At 47.3% G+C, this 22,872-nt stretch overlaps 1 protein-coding gene and 1 pseudogene across 2 annotated transcripts; one reads left to right on the top strand and one right to left on the bottom strand.

Moving 5' to 3' along the window:
- The first annotated feature begins 196 nt into the window (after positions 1 to 196).
- sirt6 (sirtuin 6) lies at positions 197 to 8,443 on the top strand. The gene is made up of 8 exons (XM_084481539.1): positions 197 to 374; positions 640 to 767; positions 2,705 to 2,887; positions 3,900 to 3,959; positions 4,274 to 4,369; positions 5,952 to 6,032; positions 6,537 to 6,660; positions 7,399 to 8,443. The coding sequence occupies exons 1-8, from the start codon at positions 309 to 311 to the stop codon at positions 7,780 to 7,782; spliced, it is 1,122 nt and encodes a 373-aa protein (XP_084337665.1). The 5' UTR covers positions 197 to 308; the 3' UTR covers positions 7,783 to 8,443.
- Positions 8,444 to 12,414: 3,971 nt separating this feature from the next.
- On the bottom strand, positions 12,415 to 14,130 carry LOC311361223 (relaxin-3 receptor 1 pseudogene; annotated as a pseudogene). The gene is made up of 3 exons: positions 13,936 to 14,130; positions 13,261 to 13,698; positions 12,415 to 13,071 (listed from the first exon to the last, which is right to left on the bottom strand). The product of its transcript is annotated as a relaxin-3 receptor 1 pseudogene (transcript).
- Positions 14,131 to 22,872: the final 8,742 nt, after the last annotated feature.

Here is a 22,872-nt window from a genome sequence, read left to right as displayed (position 1 = left end):
GCATCCAGGGATGCGATTTGCGAAACCTAGGCTCAATGTGTTCCCCATGAAATACAATATTTTTAACATGACCACCGTCCGCATATATCTAAACACAAGCCTCCCCTCTAAGTCCTCCCGGCGGCGCATGTGAGCCGAATACAAAAGCACAAGAAGACACACGGGATCGTCGCCTTAAAATGACGTCATTCAAACGCCAAGAAAACTAGAGTTGAGTTTTGAGGAGGGAATACTTTGCTGTTGTAAACAGAAAGCACTATCAACAGTGATCGACAGTGATACACAGAGAATAATAATCCTCCCCGAGCATGTCTGTGAACTACGCGGCGGGGCTCTCGCCCTACGCGGACAAAGGGGTCTGCGGACTGCCCGAGGTAACCTCTCCACTACACTGTGATGGTGCTGCTACTGCAACTACTTGTTTCACTGGCTTTAATGGCTCACAATTAACCCTAGGTGTGTTCATTTGACAATGCATGTTCAGTTGATCACGTTAGTTAATTAAAAGGTTTTTAAGCGGTTAACGTTACAGTTCTGTGTAGCTCTCTTTTGTCCAATGTTGTCTAACGCTCGGTTCGTGTCGTTCTCTTTTCGTTTCTTTTCTTTTTCTGCCGCCCTCTGTCTACTGTGTGCTAAAAGAAATTTGATAGTCCGGAGGAGCTGAAAGAGAAGGTTAAGAGCCTGACAGAGATGATAAAGGAGTGTCAGTTCCTCGTAGTGCACTCTGGAGCAGGGATCAGCACCGCCTCTGGGATCCCGGACTTCAGGTAACCCCCGTCACCATGTTCACATGTTCACATGGTCTCATGTATCACATGCGGACCTCAGGTAAACATCACATGTTCACATGGTCTCATGCACCGCAAGCGGACCTCAGGTAAACATCACATGTTCACATGGTCTCATGCACCGCAAGCGGACCTCAGGTAAACATCACATGTTCACATGGTCTCATGCACCGCAAGCGGACCTCAGGTAAACATCACATGTTCACATGGTCTCATGTATCGCAGGCGAACCTCAGGTAAACATCACATGTTCACATGGTCTCATGCATCACAGGCGGACCTCAGGTAAACATCACATGTTCACATGGTCTCATGCACCGCAGGCGGACCTCAGGTAAACATCACATGTTCAGACGGTTTACTTCATCGCAGGCAGTTCACCCAGCACCAGCTGCCAGCTAAATAGCACATGTTTGGTTTTCTGTGAGCTCCTATGGCTTTTAATATGATTGTAATGATTGCAGTACCACTTTATATATTATATTATATAATATATATTACATTATATTACACATAGGAGGGTGACAGAGGCTCACCATATAGACTGCGATGAGCATGACCATTAGTCCTATCTAGTTATCTCTAGTTATCATATCTAGTAGCATATTATATATGTAGTTTTCAGTCGATTGAAATATGGGACAATTTGTCTGGTCATGCTTTTCTGGATTCTAGACTGCTATCTAAGAGTCTGTTTTTCTTCTATCCTTACTTTATTTCGTTTTCAGCGTTTTTTGTCCCTTTGTACGGAGATGGAGGCAAAATAGGAATAATTTATGATTTATTCTCTATTATCTGCATATTGATGCTAAATCTGCCTGACATCATATGCTGATACACCGTTTTGTAGTTAGTATTAATTTATAATGAATGCAGATATATGAATAGTTGGCGTGAAATAATTAGGCCTAATATTAAGCTAATTAACAGTTTTAAGTATTGATTGTTATTCATGCTAATATTTAATTGAAATGTATAACTATGTAACATCTGTCTTTTATTTAAAATGGATCAAATCCAACATATCTTAGCCATTGATCAAATCCGTCCCACAAGACCTTCACAGGCATTCAGTATTATATATTTCTTCTTCTGTGGTGAAAAGCACATTATAAATTACATGTATTACTGTATCGATAGGGCTCTCTTTTGATCCAACCTCAGCCTCGCTGCTGGTCGGGCAGACGGGTCGTGATCGTTTTTAAAAACCTTTACAGTAGAGACTTGTGTGGACGTACAACAGAGCTGTGTGTCATCAGGGTTGCTGAGCTTCCCCACTGGTCATGCTCACCCAGTAGCTCCATGTACGGCTTTATAAAGTTATTTATCTAATAATTGCATCTGAGTTGAAGTTTGAAATTGCAGAAATCAAATAAATCAATAAACCGATTTATTATGAACAGCTTTGTGGCTGTAATTTGGTCTGTTCACATGATTTAAATGTTCATGATGATTTTCTTATAAACAGTCCTGCATGTCCCCAAGATCTTTTTTAAATTATAGTTTCTTGAATATTTTAATGAACAATCAATAGATAGAATCTACTCTCATGAGATAAGAGATAAGATAATCCTTTATTTGTCCCACAGTGGGGAAATGTGCTGGGTTACAGCAGCAACGAGGACGGTGCAAATAACAGCTCATGGTAATCTCTCGTGGTGGTTATCGCTCTAATGTGGAGCATTGTTCTGACTCGCCCGCCTTGCTTCATTAAAAATAAATCAATACCTCACTCAGACACGACTCCTTTACATAATTCATGATTCATCCTAACACATTAACTATGGAGACGGAACGCTCCCTGATGCAGTTTTGTACTATTTTCTCGTACTCGCGTTTTCCTTCATCCGTTTTTTTTTTTTTGTCCTGCAGAGGAGCCTCATTAAGCTTTGATGTGCGCCGTGTCCGTCTTCCAGGGGGCCAAAGGGCGTGTGGACCATGGAGGAGAGAGGCGAGACGCCCAAGTTCGATACCACGTTCGAGGACGCGCGGCCCAGCCTGACGCACATGGCCCTCCTGGGGCTCTACAAGGCCGGAATCCTCAAGTACCTCGTTAGCCAGAACGTGGACGGGCTGCACGTGAGGTCCGGCTTCCCCAGGTGACTACGGCCCGCCGGCCAGGTGGAGAGAGAGAGAGAGAGAGAGAGAGAGAGAGAGAGAGAGAGAGAGAGAGAGAGAGAGAGAGAGAGAGAGAGAGAGAGAGAGAGAGAGAGAGAGAGAGAGTGAGAGAGAGAGAGAGAGAGAGAGAGAGAGAGAGAGAGAGAGAGAGAGAGAGAGAGAGAGAGAGAGAGAGAGAGAGAGAGAGAGAGCCAGCGGGGTGATCCGTGGCTAGTCTCTTGTGTTAAGCATGTTGTCTTTTCACTTTAGGAGTTATATACAGTTTTAACGATGCCGTGATCGCCACACAGTGAGTTCGAAGCATAGAAAACACAGTTGTGCCTCCATGCAACCAATCCCCAGGAGAGATGGGTATATGGTGAAGCTCTCTAATGAATGGAGTCATTGGCATAGGAATTGATTTACAACATTGATTGGATAACATATTTTATTCTGACGTGATTACTGGTCCTAGCACAAAACACATTGTTGAATACATTTCTAAAATCGCTAAAGAAATTAGTATTTGGTAAATACAAATGTGTCGCACTGGGTTCGCTACAGGAAAACATTGGTGGTTTGGTTATATAACCTGTTTATTGTGGTGGTGACTGGGGTTAGGCCAAAATGTACTCAAAGAGCCCCTGCTTAAGATATCACACCTCAGGACCACACATAAGAAACAAATTAAAGGATTTTAATTCAGCTTAGAGACATTTGCATCGGGGGTTTAAACCTCTTTGCAAAGTGGCCAATTTAATTTTTTCGTGTGTGCATTTTTTTTTTAATCCATCAGGATTTTGGGGTCTGCCAAGCCCAGTCTGAAAATATCTCTCAGGTCCTTATCACCTCGCTGGATTCCTGTGAAAGCAAAAATAATTGGCAGCGGGTATGGTAGTAAGGGTCTGGCCACAATGTTGCCAGGTTGATTAGACGAGGCCATTTGAATCCCCCCGCATGCTTGAATGGGAGAGAAGATCGTGTGTTCTGGATCTCTCACCTCTTTGGTTCCAGGGATTCCTTGTCGGAGCTGCACGGAAACATGTTTGTCGAAGACTGCGAGAAATGCGGCAGGTACACACACACACACACACACACACACACACACACACACACACACACACACACACACACACACACACACACACACACACACACACACACACACACACACACACACACACACGCGCGCACCCACACACACACACACCCACACACACACACAACAGTGACCCAGATATTTAGAAACAAACAAACAATATGCTTTATTTGTGCCTTTTACCCATGCTTATAACACTTAAGCTTAAAAGCCACCGCCAAAATGACACATACTAATGTACTTTAACTGGTGAAATGAGAAGTAAATGTGTACAACGTGTGGTTTGCAGGCAGTATGTGAGGGAGAAGGTGATCGGCGTGATGGGCCTGAAGCCCACCGGGCGCTACTGTGACGTGGTCCGCTCCAGGGGGCTCCGCGCCTGCCGGTAAACACACAGCCCCCCCACCCCCCCCCCCCCCTCAGACCTGATTCACACTGCATGCGTCCGTCGATGGATCTCATTGACTTTGCGGGGGGGGGGGGGGGGGGCGCTCTCGCAATGCATTGTGGGGTCCGTCGTCCGTTCTGTCGGACGTCCCTCGTTGCCTTGCGTCAAAAAGTTAGAATTTTTCGACTTTTTTCGGGCGGCGACGGATCCGTCGGCCAATCGGATCGTGTCATGCAAATATACGCAAGTACACTGTCCAATGAAATCGCCTTTGTGATGCAACCCCGGGAAAACGCATGGATACGTCTAGAAGCCCCCCATCCGTCGACAGAGACGTGTGCGGTGTGAAGAACGCGGCGTTAAACGTCTCCAATCGGATGTTACATGTGCAGGGAACGTTTCTAACAGATCGGCGCCTAGAGATGGCTCAGGTTTGTGAACATATTGGATAAACACACAGCAGGTGTGTGTGAGACTCACACGTCTCACACACACCTGTTGAGAGCTTCTTGAAAAGAAGCGTGTCAGTCGATGAGGCTCTGAGACTGCATCACGGGCCAATATCAGGGTGTCCGCGCATCCTTAAAAAGTCTTAAATTCATGTTTCTAAATTTAAAATTTATATTAAATTATAATTTAAATTAGTTAAAAAATGTCATATGCTGGTCTTAAATACTGTAACTCAAGGTCTTAAATTTGTCGGGGCAGGACCAGCATTTTTTTATTTTTCTTGCGGGACTTTTCGGGAAGGACACGTAGAGAGGCTTCTTTCTTGCTAGATACTTGGTCGGAAACGTGCCGTTAAACTGCACTTGTACTTACAGCTTTTGAACCAGAGAGCACTGAGTATCACTTTATGTTCAATAAACAGACAAAAAGTCAACTTTGAGTCTCATTGAGTGACACACATGCTATGCTTGGGTTGTAATACAGCGGGATCCCCCCCCACCATCGCGTGCTTTAGGTCTTAAATTTCATTCAAGGTGGTATTAAAAAGGTCTTAAAAAGTTTGACTTGCTGAAACCTTTAGATACCCTGCAATATGTTCCACCTTGATGAGGTAGGGTGAACGTAAGGCCAGTCCCAGTCCAAGTATGGGAATGAATGCCGTCTAGCCAAGGGTTCCTGAGGCCTCTGCTCCTGGGCCACGCCGGGCCCCCCTTTCAGGGCTGCAAGAATGGAATTACATTTTGCCAAAACATTCTGTTCAATGTCTTTCCGAGAAAAAATACCTCTTAGATTCTTAGACATTATTCTTAGACATGAGTCACAAAGCCAGGGTGATTCAGGGTAAAATTCCACATCTGTTACCCCTCATACCATTCCATCTAAGATGAGCTAACGGAATGCCAGAAAAGGGAATATGACAAAGTAGAATTTGTCCAAGCCTTAATTGCCATGTCTAATTTGCAATTAATTAGTAGCATATAAACTCTTCTTTTAACTCCTTGAACAATTTCAAGAGATGTTCTGAAAAGGTTCCCGACCCCGTGTGTGTGTGTGTGTGTGTGTGCGTGCGTGCGTGCGTGCGGGGGCTGTAGAGTCAACCAGCCTGAGCACTGCTGCCTTGTTTTAATAGGGGGAAGCTGATCAGCACCATACTGGACTGGGAAGAGGCCCTTCCCATCAAAGACCTGACCAGAGCTGAGGCCGCCAGCAGGTACGGGGGAGGCACGGAGGCCGGCTATATGGGGAGATGGTGCAAAGTTGATTGATTGATTGATTGAAATTCTTTATTGACACATGTACAAAGGTAAGCGTACAAATGTACGTCAGGTCAAAAGGATGACACAAGAAAGCCCATGGGCTTATTTCCATTGTGGTCCCTTTGTAGTAAGTGTAAGCATGTTGATAGGTGTAGTGTGTGTGTGTGTGTTAATTGTAATGTACATGACAGTGTGGGAACAAAGTAAAAAAATGACATTCCAATCACACATTCACAATTCATAAAATATGAATACGAATATGGTTGACATTAATTGCTTTTGCCGCAGGGTCCATCCATTCGTGTTTTTTTTTAATCAGTCGTCAGCAGAGAATGAATCTTACTCTGGGTCGGCCCGTAGTGGCTCCCTGGTACCAGGCCACCGCGACCCCTCTGATCCGTGGCCTGGACGTCGTACTACTAACACCATCACCGCCTCCTCCACCTCCTCTCCCCCAGGCAGGCGGACCTGGCCTTGACCCTGGGCACCTCGCTGCAGATCAAGCCCAGCGGAGATCTGCCACTGCTCACCAAGAAGAAGGCCGGCCGGCTGGCGGTGGTCAACCTGCAGGCCACCAAACACGTGAGTGGAAGACTCCCGCTCCCCCCGGACCTCGTGTCACGCCGCGCGTTCACACTGCACGCGCCCGTCGACGGATCTCAAATCTCGAAATGCATTGTGGGTCCCGTCGTCCGATCCCGTCGGCTCCGTGGCCGTTGCGTCAAAAAAAAGTTAGAGAAATGTTCAACTTTTCGGGCTAATCAGATCGCGTTATGCAAATATATACGCGAATACAGTGTCCAATGAAATCGCCTTTGTGATACAACCCGGGAAAACGCATGGATATGTCAAAAAAAGCCCCCCATCCGTCGACAGAGACGTGTGCATTGTGAACGCGGCGTTAAACGTCTCCAATTGGATGTTGTGCAGGTAACGTTTCTAACAGATCGGCGCCTAGAGATGGCTCAGGTTTGTGAGCTGTCAACAGGTGTGTGAGACGTCTCTTCAACTTCAACTGGAGTTGAAGTTGAAGAGACGTCTCACACACCTGTTGAGAGCTTCTTGAAAAGAAGCGTGTCAGTCGATGGAGGGTCTGAGACTGCATCTCGGGCCAATATGTTCCGCCTCGATGACTCTCCACACGGACCGTTCACCGGCTCAATCGTGATTGGTCATACTACTCTGACTACATACGGCCTACATACGGATTCAACATCGTGTCCTCTCCTACAGATTCTCCATTCATAACACAGATATCTGAATACAGGGATTGGTCTTTGTCCCATGCTTTTGCTCTGTTGTTGTTGTCGCCGTCGTCAGGATAAGCACGCTAACCTCCGTATCCATGGCTACGTGGACGAGGTCATGAAACAGCTGATGGAGGCGCTGGGATTGGACATTCCGAAGTGGGAGGGGCCGACGGTGTGCGAGAGCTTCGCGGTGGCCAAAGCCGATCCGCTCGGCCGCCGCCTCCCGGCACCCTGCAGGGTCTCGGCAAAGAAAGAGGAGGCGACGCAGGGGGTCAAGGACGAGGTGGAGGAGGAGGAGGAGGAGGAGGTGAAAAAGGAGGGGAAGAAGAAGAAGAAGGAGCAGAGGAAACGACGGGCGGCACCAGCTACGAACGGGGAGGAAGAGGAAGAGTTTGCCGTCGGTGTGAAGAAGGAGAAAGCAGAGTCTCCGCCGGGGACAAAAGATGGGAAATAGCCACTTTTTTTTATCTGTCCTTAAATATGCTTTTAACAAGAGGGTCCAACAGGAAATGGTGCCACTGATGAGCTCTCCTCCGAGGGGAAAAAGACTTTCTTTGTATTGTTTTTACATCGAGCACACTGTTCACGTTTCCTTTTGGTTGTTGCAACAGCCCTAGAATAACCTTGGACACGAGTGGAAGTGTAAACAATCTCACACAATTATACAGAGGCTTCACAAACCAAGGTCATAACAAACCAGTTAATTTACAAAAGCGAAAGGCAGAGCTTTGCACTAAGTGCCCCGAAGGCCTTGATGGTTGCATTACAAAGCTACAGGTCTTAAAGAGCCTTTTGGGTAGAACACTTGTCCAATGCCAATGGTTGAGGGTTTATGGTTGCCTGCGTCTCTGTCACAAACGACTTGCTAATGATGAAGTACATCATCTTTTGTGCTTCAAACCAGGGGTAGCATGAAGAAACGTAGTGAGTAACGTCAGCTCAACCTGTGCTTTGAGCAGGTTTTCCTTGTATATTTAGTTAGAATTTGAATGTTTTATTGTATTGTGAATGACATTTATTTTTTTATCCGTGTGTACTTGTTATGGAAACAGTCTTTTGTTGTCTGTTAACTGGTCCCCTTGAAACCTTTTTTTATTACACGTGCCTCAGGATAAAAGTACTTCTTGAATACGATTCACGGCGTGGTCTGATCTTTTTATGATGAAATGTGATAACCTTTCCCCATGTCAAATAACAATGTTCACATTCAAAATTCAATACATGCCTCCAGCATGAAGTAGCAGAGCCTTATGAGTGTATATTACCTGCCTTCAGAAGTTTGTGGTCACAATGTCTGCATCCGCTGAAGGTCTGCAGTACGACGCAGGGGGAAAAAGGATTCAGTCGGACATAGAGGTGGATCTCTCGTGGCTTAGTTCTGTACATACAGAATGTACATTGTGCTCAAGCAAGTCGGTGTTCTCATCATGGCTCTAAGGACGTTGGTATTGGTTTCAAGATGTCACTATGAGATGGAGTTGACTCTCCCAGTGGGGATTGTATACAAATATATCTGACACATCACCACATCCACCCCAAACATTCTTGACCTCAGTCTCATCATTTCACTCTTGATTTTTGTCCCTGAAATTGAAACACACTGGTATTAACACTCAATTCAAATTAAATCTTTGAAGTTAATGACTTAATGTCCCAACCTGTAAGAACACTTACAGGTTGTTCTTCACGTAGAATCCAATCAGGACTTCTGAATGGAGAAAATAACAAAATGCCTATGATCACTGAATAGAGGCAGTTCAAATGCAGTTCAGTTTGGGCTAGAGGCACCTTTGCGTTTTTACTGCAGACATCCTCATGTTGAAAGATTTTCAGATAAATAGATTTAAAAAATACAAATCATTTAAAGGTTAAGATTAGATTAAAGGTTTTCCCCTTGGGGTACATGGGAATAATAGGTTATACTATACAGATATTGTATGACACATTTCTTCTCACTTCTCATGTGTTCACATTCTTTATGTAATAATTCTGTGATTTTCCATGGATTTTTGCACGGTACTCAACTGTGTGAACAGTGTGATATTACAGCAGGGATATTATCACCCATGACTTATAACTGCATGACACTTCGGTGGAGTATATTCTGGTAGAGCAAAGGAGCCAATTACAGGCGTCTGGCTGTTGCCTTGAGAAGGCTGCGTGGGTACGTGTTAGACTTATTTGTTATTTTTCCGTATTCATCTAAAGGTGTTTGTTTGACGTTTGCCCATGGATGCTTTTAATGGGCTCTTTATCTGTTGTGTGCATACCATACAACACCTCCTGAACTTAGACGGGGAAAATGTGTGAAACAGATCTCAATCTATGAATGTGTGAAACAGTCTCAATCTAATGCAAAGCATACAGAAGAGTGAGGATGCAAGTATAGCTGGGTACAATTTCAGGTGATGTTTTACTGGAGGGAAATATAATAGGGGGACTTCACTTTAGCCCAAGCCCAATTCCACAGAGATATCTCCCTTCGGATATAAATGGGATGATTTGACTTCACTGCCTTTATCTTACACTTAAAGGTCCCATGGCATGAAATGTTCACTTTATGAGGTTTTCTAACATTAATATGAGTTCCCATAGCCTGCCTATGGTCCCCCAGTAGCTAAAAATTGCGTTAGGTGTAAAACGAGCAGTAGGTATCTTGCTCCGCCTATTTTTTAAAATTTTTTAATTAACGCTCAAACGCGCAGATTTTGGATATGTCGTCGTATGGGTCCATATGGGTCAAGCTTGCATAAAGCTCCCATTTGGTGAAAAGACTAGACTGCGTCGGGTTCTCTGAGGTCTCTGGTATTTCCACATCCACGAGATTCGTAGTGCGGGTTATCTCGGCCATGGTTGAGAAGGAATTGGGTGGAAAAAAAAGTGCATAAAACGTCTTATATCAGTAAGAGGAAATCATGAAACTAAAATTGGGTCCTCAACACATTTTATTCGAGATTAGCATAATGATAATGAATGTGATGAAAAAAATACTTTTAATTAGTACTTCGGTAAAACGTTCAACGAAGGCGATCCTACTACTAGTTTAGAATAACAATGGCATCTGTTTACTCAGTCCTGTTTCCCCACCCAGTTAACCATCAGTTAAGGAGTTATGGCTACAGTTCCCTTGGTTACAATATTGTTTCAAAACCACGCTGGCCACCAACAAAGAGAAGAGGAGAAACCAGTGGATATCAGTGTCTGTGACCAGAGAGCCCCCGGACCCCCTATCCAGTTATTAGCAGCACGACGGATTACTGCCAGGGGGGTGGGGTGGACTCTGGTCTACTTTATGTGCGACAAATCGTTTGCACGTCCATGATGCTATCTGTGGACGGCCAAATAACACCAGATCCAGATCTTCCTCAGATGACCTGATTCACTATATTGCGGCGTCACAAAATCATTGATTTCAAGGAAGCCATTGTTTCCCTATCGCCGGACATGTTGACCTTTCTGGTTTTATTTGCTTTAGGGACCGTGGAAGCAATTTGGGCCCCATTTTTATTCTTTATAAACTGCCCTCGGGTTTCAACCACAATGGGGGTTCAGAGATAATGGCAGAATAATCCTGTTTTTTGGGCATGGTTCCAGTGTTTAATATCTTCCTTGTTGTATCTTATTAGAATGGTGACGAATGAATGTGATCAGGTTTTAAAAGAGAAAATTACCAGCCCTGTGATATGAAAATAACGCATCTCATGGTAAACATTTGAAATTGAGGTACACAGGACAGTAGCATAATAACAATACAATTCAAATCAGATATTAAGAGAAATGAAAGCCACAATATTCAGCGAGAAATCCTGACTGAACAAAATTAGTTTCCCCATGAGTTCATTATTAACACGTGAGGAAAATATTTCGTCTCCAATCATACTTATTTAACAAAAATCATCGTACAACTGAAACTATATTTGACCATATTTTCCAGAGCATCTGTCACATCTTACCATCAGTGGATACACATATGCCCGGGGCGGTATCTGCCCTGACCCTGCTAGTGTTCAGGCCATGCTCTGAATGCTGAGCTACACAGAAACACATTAACATGTAGAGCACAACACTGTAGCACAACAGGCCTTCATCTCAGGAGTTGCTGTTTCCCGCCGTCGAGTTGGAAAGATGTATTTTCTTTCCAAATGGGGGTTAGTGTGGAGGAGAGTGTGCGGACGATGGCTGGCTCAATCAGCCTCACGCTTGGTGGAGTCTGATTGGCCTCTGAGGTCTGAGGGGAGGCTGCACACCTGATGCATTCAGAGTAATCAGTGACAGGGCGACAGGTTAAACCAGCCATCCCCACACACATTTAGGGAGAGCTCTCCTGCGTCATTATCTCTTCATTGTCTACAACCGTAACAATAAACTTTTGTCTTTAACCCCACCACTGTGTTCCCTTGATCTGGAGGAGCCCAAAAAATCACGTCACGTAGGTGGAGTGTGGCGTGGACATGTGCTACACAACGGCCATTGTGACACATGGGTGGGGGTGGTGGTGCTGGCAAATTGTTAGTTTATTGTTAGTTGGAGATAATGAAGAGATAATGAAGCAGGAGAGCTCTCCCTGAGTGCGCGTGGAGGTGACTGCTTTAACCTGTCGCCCACTGATTGGTTCATGTGCAACAGGCGTGCAGCCTCCCCCAGCCCCAGAGTCCAATCAGAATGGTGAGGCTGATTAAACCAGCCATCATACACAGTGTCACACACACACACACACACACACGCACACACACACACACACAGTGCCACGGCGGGGGGGATTTGTACATGGAAACGGTGGACAATAAAGACCCCTTTTTCTTTTTAACCGGGTCTTAAAAAACAGCAGCTCTGTTTAACAATGAACAGAGACGGAGCATAACGGATCTGTCTGCTGCACGTCTCGTTCGGTCGCACACACACACACACACACACACACACACACACACACACACACACACAGTGTCACACACACACACACACACACACACACACACACGTGTACACACACACACACACACAGTGTCACACACACACACACACACACACACACACACACGCATGCACACCAAGCGGATCATGTCTCTCATCATGTCGTTGTGCATTTCTAGGACCACGGCGGCGGCGGTATCCCCGCCCCCCTCCCCCCCGCGGCCTCGCCCACCCGCCGGCCCCTGAGGGCCCGGTGGCAGACGCGGCGCAGGGAGCGGGAGGTGCGCACCAGCAGCTCCTTGAGGCCGGCGCGGTACTCCTGGCGGCTCAGGCAGTACAGCACGGGGTTCAGGCAGCTGTTGGTGTGGGCCAGGCACACGGTGAGCGGGAAGGCGTACGCCTGGGCGTTGTAGAAGGCCTTGCTGAAGGGCACCAGGTCGAACTTGATGAGCACCCCCCACAGCGTCAGCGCCTGGTTGGGCAGCCAGCACAGGAAGAAGGCCAGCACCACCACCGTGACGGAGCGGGTGACCTTGGACTGCCGCAGGCTGTGGCTCCTCTCGTGGTCCGTCCGCTTGTTGTTGTTGTTGTTGTTGTTGGCGGGGCCACCCCCAGCCCCCTCGCCGCCGCCGCCGCCGCCCCCCACCACCGCGCGGCGGCTGAGGACGAAGCGCAGCAGGAGCAGGTAGCACACGCTGATGACCACCAGGGGGCCCACGAAGCCCAGCAGCACCTTCTGGGTCTGGTAGAGCCCCAGCATCACCTGCGGGTCCCAGTAGCCCGGCTCCGAGTTGGAGAAGCGCACCAAGCACAGCTCGTCGTCCGCCGACACCTGTGAGCGAGCGACACGTAACACGATTTGTTATTATTCTGTATTATTATTTTGCAGGATTTTTTTCCCGTTTTTTTTGTCGCTTTATTTTTTTTCATAGTCAGATACAAGTGCGGGGACGTGTTTTTTTTTTTTTTAAATGAGTTAACGGATGCATTTTTTTTTTTTTTGTTTGTTTTTTCGACCTGCCTGCACCGTGGTGGAGTAGAGCGCGTGCGGGAGCGTGGCCACGAGCGACACCAGCCAGATGGCCACGCTGGCCCAGCGGGCGCGCGCCGCCGCCCTGCCGGGGCTGCCCATCTTCATGGAGTGGACGAGGTGGTGGTAGCGGGTCACGCTCATGGCCGTGAGGAAGAACACGCTGGCGTACATGTTGAGCGTGCTGACGGAGCTCACGATCTTGCACATGATCCGGCCGAACGGCCAGCGGAAGTCCAGCGCCGTGTCCACGGCCCAGAAGGGCAAGGTGAGCACGAACTGCAGGTCCGTGAGCGCCAGGCTGATCACCAGGCAGTCGATGGACGAGTGGCTGCTGCGGCGCGAGCGCAGCAGGAACATGGCCAGCAGGTTGCCCACGAGCCCGAGCACGCACACCACGAGGTACACGAGCGCGATCAGCACGCGCACCTGTCCGGGGACACACCCGCAAATAAAAATAAGATAAATACGTTTATGAAAATAATGAATGAAAAAAAAAGATATATTTATCATGCTTGTAGCATATACACGCCATTTTACGGTCCATGGGTAGATGTATTCCAAGTAATTTAATGTTTAGCTGGTTTGACCCCTTTTTATTTGATTAAAGACTTTTAGCTACAGGTCCCAGTCGTATGTAACCCTACTCGGGGTTCCGATACCTACCACCAAATTTGCACTGTCCCCGTGTAAGTCCAACGAAGTCTCTTTGGAGAGAAATTGCAGCCAGCAGTTGAGTGAAAAGTTTTGCTCCGCGACCCCCGAGCCGTTGACCTTCCGCGGGCTGTCGAAGTACTCATCGTCCCCGCCGCACAGACCGAGGTCCGGCAGGAACAGTGCGCTGCGGTTATTCACGTCCATCGGGAAGTGGACGTTTCCTCTCTTGTATAAGTAAGTTACCACCAGGTCGTTATTCTCCCCTTGTCGTCCTCCTCGCACTGATGACGAGCGGGCATTGAGAAGCACTTAGTCTGTCTTGCATTGTCTCGGTGGTTGAAGAATGAAGCCTTGACACTGATCAAAATGAGTCGTTATTATTATTATTATTATTATTATTATTATTATTATTATTATTATTAGGTTATTCACATCGCAGCGTCTTCACACGGCCGGCGGGTTGGACGCGTCGGACTGGCGGGCAGCTGCGCGTCTCCTATATACTGATGCGACAGAGCTCTGCCGCCCGCGTTTTATACCCGGCCGGTGTCAGTCAGCGCGCTGTTCAGAGCACCACCAGCAGCCCTCCACCACCTGGCGGGGTTATTCCTCTTCTCATTTCCATTTTCAATTTTGACACGCAGCATATTCATTAAAGTATTGCTTTAAAAAAGAAAAAAAAAATGATAACGTATAGGCCTATATTTGTTTTAGCATAAGCCGTTATTGCAGAGAGTTTGTATTAGCATAACATCATTGCTAAAGGGAAATGCATGCCTATTTGTGTGGAATATATCTAATAAGCCGATGTATGCTGACCTTCATGAGCATGTTTTCAGAGAGAGAGAGAGAGAGAGAGAGAGAGAGAGAGAGAGGACAAGAGCTATAGGTTATTACTTTATATTAAATTTAGAGATTTTAGAGATTTAGAGAATATAGAGAGGGAGAGCGACCATGTGCTCTCTCTCTCTCTCTCTCTCTCTCTCTCTCTCTGCACGAGAGAGAGAGAGAGAGAGAGAGAGAGAGAGAGAGAGAGAAGGCAGATTCCATATAGGGTTGTCTTTTTTGTTGTTGGTAAAACACATTATACAGTTGTTGTATGTTTATATGTTGAGAGGGATCTCCTTGAACCCGCTGCACCTCTCCATTTCCTCATTCCCCTTCTTAAACAGGCAGGAAAGACATTCAGAGAAGACCCACAATGCATCTGAAAACTTGTGTGTGTTTCATTGAGAATGGTCTGCATCCACCGACACGACGGTCCTCCGCATGTGATTATATCTCCCAGGGCCATCCTTTACTGTTCCCATAGTTGCACAATCTTATTTTAAAAACGTAGAGATCCTGATATGTGCAAATATGGTATGGTTTGATTTGAAACTATTCAAGATAATCTGTATTATGGATCAATATTGGATTTTTTAAAATCATATTCAATATAATCAATAATACTTTTTGATCAACAAGGCATTATCAATTGTTTATTCATTCGTAACGATTGTGAAACCAGTGTTAGAAGTAGTCAGGGATCAGGTAAAATAATGATCTGTAGAATATATACACAACGGTGGATTATCCTAGATCGTCACGCTAAATGTACGTCACGTCGGTAGAATTAACCCGCGGGTAGAATTAACCTGGCCAAGCCAACAGGTCGAGGTCCCACCAATTAAGTCAATATGAACAGCGAAGTAGAGGAATGGATTACTCGCTGCAACTCACCTGTAATTAGGAATTCTAGGTTTCTTTAGCCTCTGGGGGAGGGAATGAAGTGATTCATATTCTTATGGTGTTTTAAAATCTTTAACTGCAACATAACAGCCATCGCAGGCTTTTCAGTGATTCAGCTCCTAATCCTCAAGGTGCTGGGTGTTTTTAAGATGAGCTCATAACGTGTCGATATCCGTTAAGCTTTGGAGGTCAAATTAACATTTATTTTCCTTTGAGGGCACCTGTCTAGAGAGAATTTGCCTTTGATCTAGTACTGTGTGAGACGCACACATGTCCTATGGGAGAGAAGGGAATTTGCGGAAAATTTCAGTCCAGGCAAAAAAAAAGAATGCAAATTTCATTTCATTTTCACTTTCATTTATTTCAAACATCAATCTTGTTATCATTAAATGTCACACCTATCATCACACATATTCCAATCCGGTGCGTCCCACGTTATCTCCAACGTGAGGCCGAGATAAATGAAGATCGGTCCATGTTCTTATCTTCATGTTGGAACGTGCATAACTACGACATTTACCAATCAATGTTCTGAACCCAAGGTCACGGTCTGCAGAGAAGGATATGGTTTTAGATGTACAAACAATCTCACCGGTACACACACATCTCCCATCTCTGATGTGATGAGCTTCCATGAATGTAGGACAGGAACGATGTGATGGGTTCCTTCCTGCGACGCTTGAATAGAATCTAGGACAGACTCCCACCGGCGAGACTTCTTGTTTGAAACACAGGATGGAGTTGGTGACAGAGGTAAACAGACACAAAGCGCTCTTCTGAAAGGTTTGGTTCTAGCTGTGCCCCCTTTCACGTTCCTTCATGCTGGTACACGCTCATGCGATAACAATAACCATGGCGATAACCACAACAAAATCCACCGCATTAACCATCATCATTCATCACATATATCATCATCTGTTTAGTTTTAATTTGTGGAATTGTAAATGAATGCAGAATGGTTCACCAAAACAAGGCACATCAAAATGAAACATCAAAATGCCTATGTGTCTATTTATCGTAGTCAATTCGGTTTGACCTGAATGTGAATCAAATGGGGAAAGTCTCCGGTGAATTCTTTTTTTCACTGTGGCTTCGTTGACATATCGAGGAAAGCTGAAGCTCACCCAGTCAGGTCACCGTGTGCGTTAGGCCAACCTGCAGGGGGGATGAGTCCGGTGACCTTCATCAGAAAGCCTGCCAGCATCCGGGCCGTGACCTTGCATGCATCTGGTAACCGGGCAACTTACATTCGCGCAAAGCGGCGTTCACATTAAGGCAGCGATGGTTTTTTTTTTTTTTTCTTTCTTTGCAGTCGAGTATCACCCAACCCAACCCAAATCGTTCAGATATTACATCTGTGCATGTTAATGCCAAATTATATCCAGTGATTTCAAACGATATCCACTCTGTGAGTCAGTGAGCGGTTGTTGCGTCAGCTGTGTCTGTGGTACCCTGTTAATCTCTCAATGGGATGCCCGGGGCCGTCTCGTCTCGTCACCTCCGCTCCTGACAGCGTCCTCAGATTCACCGTCCTCTCAGATTCACCGTCCTCAGACACACTGTCCTCTCTGTTCACGTTCACAAGGAGGGGGGGACGGGACGACGACAGACACCGAGATCAGGGGGCGGCTTTGTGATTGTCTTCCTGATCATGGTTTGACAAGATGTCTGGCCGCCCCCACAGCTTCTCCATCAGGCTGGCCGGAGCCTCCACCCCCGTGGACAGATAGCCCTCCACTGAGTCAGCCGCCGACAGCAGGGTGCGAGAGGGCACTGGGGAGAGGGTGGGAGGGGAGAGTTAGACCGTGTGTGTGTGTGTGTGTGTGTGTGTGTGTGTGTGTGTGTGTGTGTGTGTGTGTGTGTGTGTGTGTGTGTGTGTGAGAGAGAGTGTGTGTGTGTGTCTTATCGTGCCTGCCTGGTGTGTGTGTGTGTGTGTGTCTTATCGTGTGTGTGTGTGTGTGGTCTGTGTGTGTGTGTGTGTGTGTGTTTGAATGCACGTGTGTTGGTGTGTGTTTGTGTATGCGTGTGTGGTCTGTGTGTGTCTGGCTGCATATATATATATATATATATATATATATATATATATATGTGAGTGTGTGTGCGTGTGCATGCGTGTGTGAATGCATGCCGGTGTGTGTGTGTGTGAGTGTGTGTGTGTGTATGCACACCAGTGTATGTGTGTACGTGTGATACGAGCATGCCTATGAGAGGCCTATAGGCCACAGTGCCTCTGCGTGTGTCCATCAGCTGTCTCATTAAAGGAGTTTATCTATGCATCCAGACCTTTGACGTCTGCGTAGACTCTGCGTTGGCTGGAGCTGTAGGGCTGCAGACTCACAGACAGGAGGAGGGAGAAGGAGAGAAGCAGCACCTAGTCCCCCACAAGGTGGTAGTGGGCAGAAAGGGGAAAATTGGATTTGATATCAAGAGGCTCCGTTATAATTCATACGCTGCGGTCGAAAAACGATGACGCATGCCCTGCCCCGTCCGGGAGCGCAAATCGCATTAACGGAATTGTCTGGAAGCGTGTGAAGGCCTCACCAGGAGGCAGGTGCCTGTCAGAGGTCCTCTCCTAGGACTACTGGTTCCTACCAGGTCCTGGAGCCTGCTGAGCTGATCCAGTAGGGCGCTGTCAGCCGGCCGGCACAGGGAGGAACAAACAGGTGGAGATAGTTCAGAGACTTTATTTTTTGGGAGAGGGGGGGGGTTTGAGTCAGAATAAGGATTTTTTTTTGGAGTCCCTTTGTTACCATCTCATTATTTTTAAGGAACACAACGAAAAAAAAAATGTCTCAAAGCCTGCCGGGCTTTGCTGGAAGCCCCGTCTTCACAACCTGCTCCACTTCAGTGGAGCGCGGTCGTCCCCGGGAATATGCAGTTTTAATGGCGTGACGCAAAGCACAGGAAAGACATGAGTTGCAGGTGTCTTTGGTAACTACGTGATTTGCATTGCCTTTTATTTCCTCTTTTTCTTCTTCAACTTACAAAAAAGGGACAAACCACGACACTATTCACACTAAACTGCAAAATATGTGAAAACGAATATTAAAGTGAGTCCAACGGCAAGACGAGGAATAGGAAGGTTTAGTGGACAGTGTTCCACATCTGGCCCAAAAGGTTCTCGGTTCAAATCCCCAAATTAATGCAGCCTTCTTGTAGGCGTCCTTGATCAAAATGCCTGACGTCTTCTCCTGTACGTCCCATATCTGGACGTGGAAGTCATGGATGTCAGCTCTGCTTTATTATAGTTTTCTCTACTGCGTGACCTTACACAGAGGCAGTACTATGTCTGGCTACCGTGGTTGCTATGGCCAAAGTCTTACTTGTTGCTATGCTCCAGTTGACGGATCTTCCTCTGGAGATCCAAGTTGTATTCACTGCAGGCTGACATCCTGGATACACAGACGGGGAGAGAGAGAGAGAGAGAGAGAGAGAGAGAGAGAGAGAGAGAGAGAGAGAGAGAGAGAGAGAGAGAGAGAGAGAGAGAGAGAGAGAGAGAGAGAGAGAGAGAGAGAGAGGGGGGGGGGGGGGTAACCAAGGGAGAACCAAGGACACATCATTAGAACTTGGCACTTGTGGGTTTTGAGTTGTTGTTGTTGTTGTTGTTGTTGTTGTTGTTGTTGTTGTTGTTGTTGTTGTTGTGAGCTATGAAGTTGTTTTCTAAGAGGCCACTAACAACCTGCCACTTTGGCCACACGCTGAGGGGCTCAACCTGAACTCGAAGCAGGTGGCTCCGTCCTTGACCGGTGGAGTCAATTGAGGGCTGTTTCAGTGTCAGTACAAGTGTCAGTGCACACATTGTTCTATAAAGCCCATGTCACTGGGCGGTCAAGAGTGTTCTCACTCAACAGCTCTGAGTACATCACTCCAGCCCCCAGCCCTCCAGCCCCCCCAGCCCCCCAGCCCCCCAGCCTCCCAGCCCCCTAGCCCCCTAGCCCCCAGCCCCCCAGCCTCCAGCCCCCTAGCCCCCAGCCCCCAGCTCCCCAGCCCCCAGCTCCCCAGCTCCCAAGCCCCCAGCCCCCAGCCGCCAGCCCCCAGCCCCCCAGCCGTATAACCCCTCTGTATAACCCCAGAGACAGCCGGCATTGTTCTGCTCCTATGGATGATTTCTGCACAGTTCCTGCATGGGTGCGGCCCGCGGCTCCTGTATTGTTTCCCACTTCTCTCAGGTCTTTTGTCTTCCTGCTTTTCAGTAGACGACTACTAGTTTGTTTTTTTGTACTACAGTGTTTTATCCTTGGCTTTAAAGTGTCTGGTGTCTGGTGGTGCACTTCAGGGACGTCCTTGGGAAGATGAACATAACTTGATGAGGTGTGGTCCTTGTAAGTATTCAGACGATGCATATTTGATGTATCTTTATTTGTCGTCTTCTGTAGCACTTTGAATGGACTGCGCTGTATATCTATAGATATCTATATATCTGTAGATATATCATAAACATCATTTTGATTTTGTGTCGTAATATCGTTAAAATTGATTGCATGATGACGAATTATGAATCGGTATTCACTACATTACCTACTCATATGATACGTTCATATGAGCCAAAGCTGGCCTCACAAAACCAATCAGCAATGGCACAGAAGTCTCTGTCTTGATTGAACTCATCATGTCATCATGCAACTTCAAAGCCCTTTAAGTCTACCTCGGGTCACATGGCCTATTGAAACACGGCTGTGGAAAGACCCCTTTGCCGTGAGCTGAGAGCGGGTACGACGTCAGACGTCAGCGCGGCCAGACTCCTACCTTCCCTCCAGGCTGTCGATGTACTCCCTCTTCTTCTGCCGACTCTCCTGAGCCGAGCGCTTGTTACGAATCTTCCTCCGGATCTTCTTCAACACCCTCTCCTCCAGCTTCAACGTAGGAGGACAGGGTAGGAGGAGGAGTGGGGGGGGGAGAGATGAAAGATTAGCTATCAAAAAAAGGAGTATGACTGTGACTGTGTGTGTGTGTGTGTGTGTGTGTGTGTGTGTGTGTGTGTGTGTGTGTGTGTGTGTGTGCATGAGTGCCTGCATGCACTTCTGTTAATGTTTGTGTGTGTGTGTGCGTGTGTTTACGTGTGTGTGTGTGTGTGTGGGTGTGTGTGTGTATGTTTTCAGGTGTCTGTGTGTGTTTGTGGGTGTGTGTATGCGTCGGTGGGTGAGTGTGTGTGTCTTTGTGTATGTGTGTGTGTGTGTGTGTGTGTGTGTGTGTGCGCATGTGTGCATGCGTGCCTCCGTGCGCGTGTGTATATTTTTGCGTGCATGTTTGTATGTGTGTTTATGTGTTAGTGGGGGGGGGGGGGGGGGGGGTGTTTACAGGTGTGTGGGTGAGCCTTACCTTGGACAGGGGGAGCTTGTTGGAAAGGTTGACTCCTTCTTTGGCCAGGAGCTTCTTCTCATCGTCATCAAGAACTAACCCCTGCAAGGAATGCTGGGAGTCCTGCTGAGACTGTTGGACCAGATGAACATAACAAACCGCCGTTATCCCTTTATCTCTCTCACACGTGCACTTTCTCTCTCTTTCACATGCACTCTCCCACATGCACTCTCTCACGTGCTCGCTCTCTCTCTCTATATTAAAATGTAATATAGAGTAATAACCTATTTCTCTCTCTCTCTCTCTCTCTCTCTCTCTCTCTCTCTCTCTCTCTCTCTCATTACCCTCTGTCCGAGGTTAGTGAGCAGCAGATCTTTGACGGTAGGCGTGTGGTTGGTGGGCTGCATTGAGGCGGGAGGAGCAGTGAGATAGTAGGCGATCCCAAACTTCTCTCTGAGGTCATCTGGTTCCATGCACCCTGTAAGAAAATAACGTTTTCTTAGTGGGTCTTAGTAAGGAGTCTCTGTCATTAACTCAGCTGGTAGCTTCAGAGCCTGGCATTAACACTGCAGGGGGTATGGTTGCGCTCCCACTGGGATAAACTATACTATGAATGTATGCTATATGCTATATATGCCAGCTATACTATCCCTGCAGTTAGTTTTTATTCTGTAAACACACATAACATCCTGTCCGCCAATAACTATCCCCTTGAGAATGGGCTGATTTCAAAAGCCTGTATCAATGGAAACCTTTCTAGAATGCCACTTGGAAAACTTCCTTTCAGAAATTCTGTGAAACAGCGAATAATAGGGACCTTAAAACAGGTTTTTAGCAGCGGAAGTCAGTTCACTATAAAGCCCTGCTTTTAATCAAGCATTCATCAAGTTTACACCAAGGCCTGCCTCATGAACCCTGTGAATACCCTGTGAATACCCTGTGAATGGATGTCCATGGCTGTTGGCTGATGGATTTTGTATCTTGCTATTCAACACATCCTCAAAGCCCTTTTTTGTCTGGAAGTTTTGCACCGTGAGAACAAAAAAACAAAAAGGCTCAAATGAGTTCTCTCTCTCTCTCTCTCTCTCTCTCTCTCTCTCTCTCTCTCACCTAGATCGATAGAGACATCTGGGGCCCCGCCCCCCCAGATGGGGGGGGCGGGGACAGCCATGCGGGGGGCCTGGTGGTGGGGGGGGGGCAGCCCGGTCTGGTAAGAGGTGGTGAAGCCCAGCGGGCTGGAGGGCGGGCGGGGGCTGCTGTCCAGCAGGTCCCAGGGGTGGCTGTCGCTGATGCCGCTGTCGCTGGCGGAGGGGGACCACAGCGGGGAGGCTGGGGCTGAGGACACGCCCTCACTGCCGCCGCCGCCGCCGCCACCACCGCCGCCGCCACCGCCGCCGCCGCCGCAGCCGCCACCGCCGCCGCCACCGCCGCCGCCGCAGCCGCCGCCGCAGCCGCCGCCGCAGCTGCCCAGCAGGGACTCCAGGAAGTCATCGCCGGGGTGCAGGTGCTGGTGGGGGGGTTGGAGGTGGGGGGGGGGTGGGGGGTGGATGTCATTAGTAAACACTGCATGCTTGCTAGGGGTGGGAAAAATAATCGATTCTTCGATGCATCGCGATTCTCTCTAGAACGATTCCGACTCGATGCAGAAGAATTACGTCCACCTGTGACGTGTGACGGATAGATGAGCACCGTTTGCTACGGTCCACCGGGTAGGCTGGTAGGCCGGTCTATCCCAGCACACATCTAGGTGGACACGCCCACTTGTGATGTCAGAAGGGGCAGATTTTCAAAAACGGCTTGTAACGGCTAATCACACTCACACCTGGTGGTATAATATGTCACCTTTAGGGAAATAATGACTACTGAGTCCGGTCCTCTATTACTTGGGTTCAACCCCCATTTGTCCTAGGCCTCTCT

The sequence above is a fragment of the Micromesistius poutassou genome (assembly GCF_964030765.1).
Source record: "Micromesistius poutassou genome assembly, chromosome: 16".
NCBI lineage: Eukaryota > Metazoa > Chordata > Actinopteri > Gadiformes > Gadidae > Micromesistius > Micromesistius poutassou.
The sequence above is the reverse complement of the archived record's forward strand: the minus strand, read 5'-3'. Positions and strand labels throughout refer to the sequence as shown.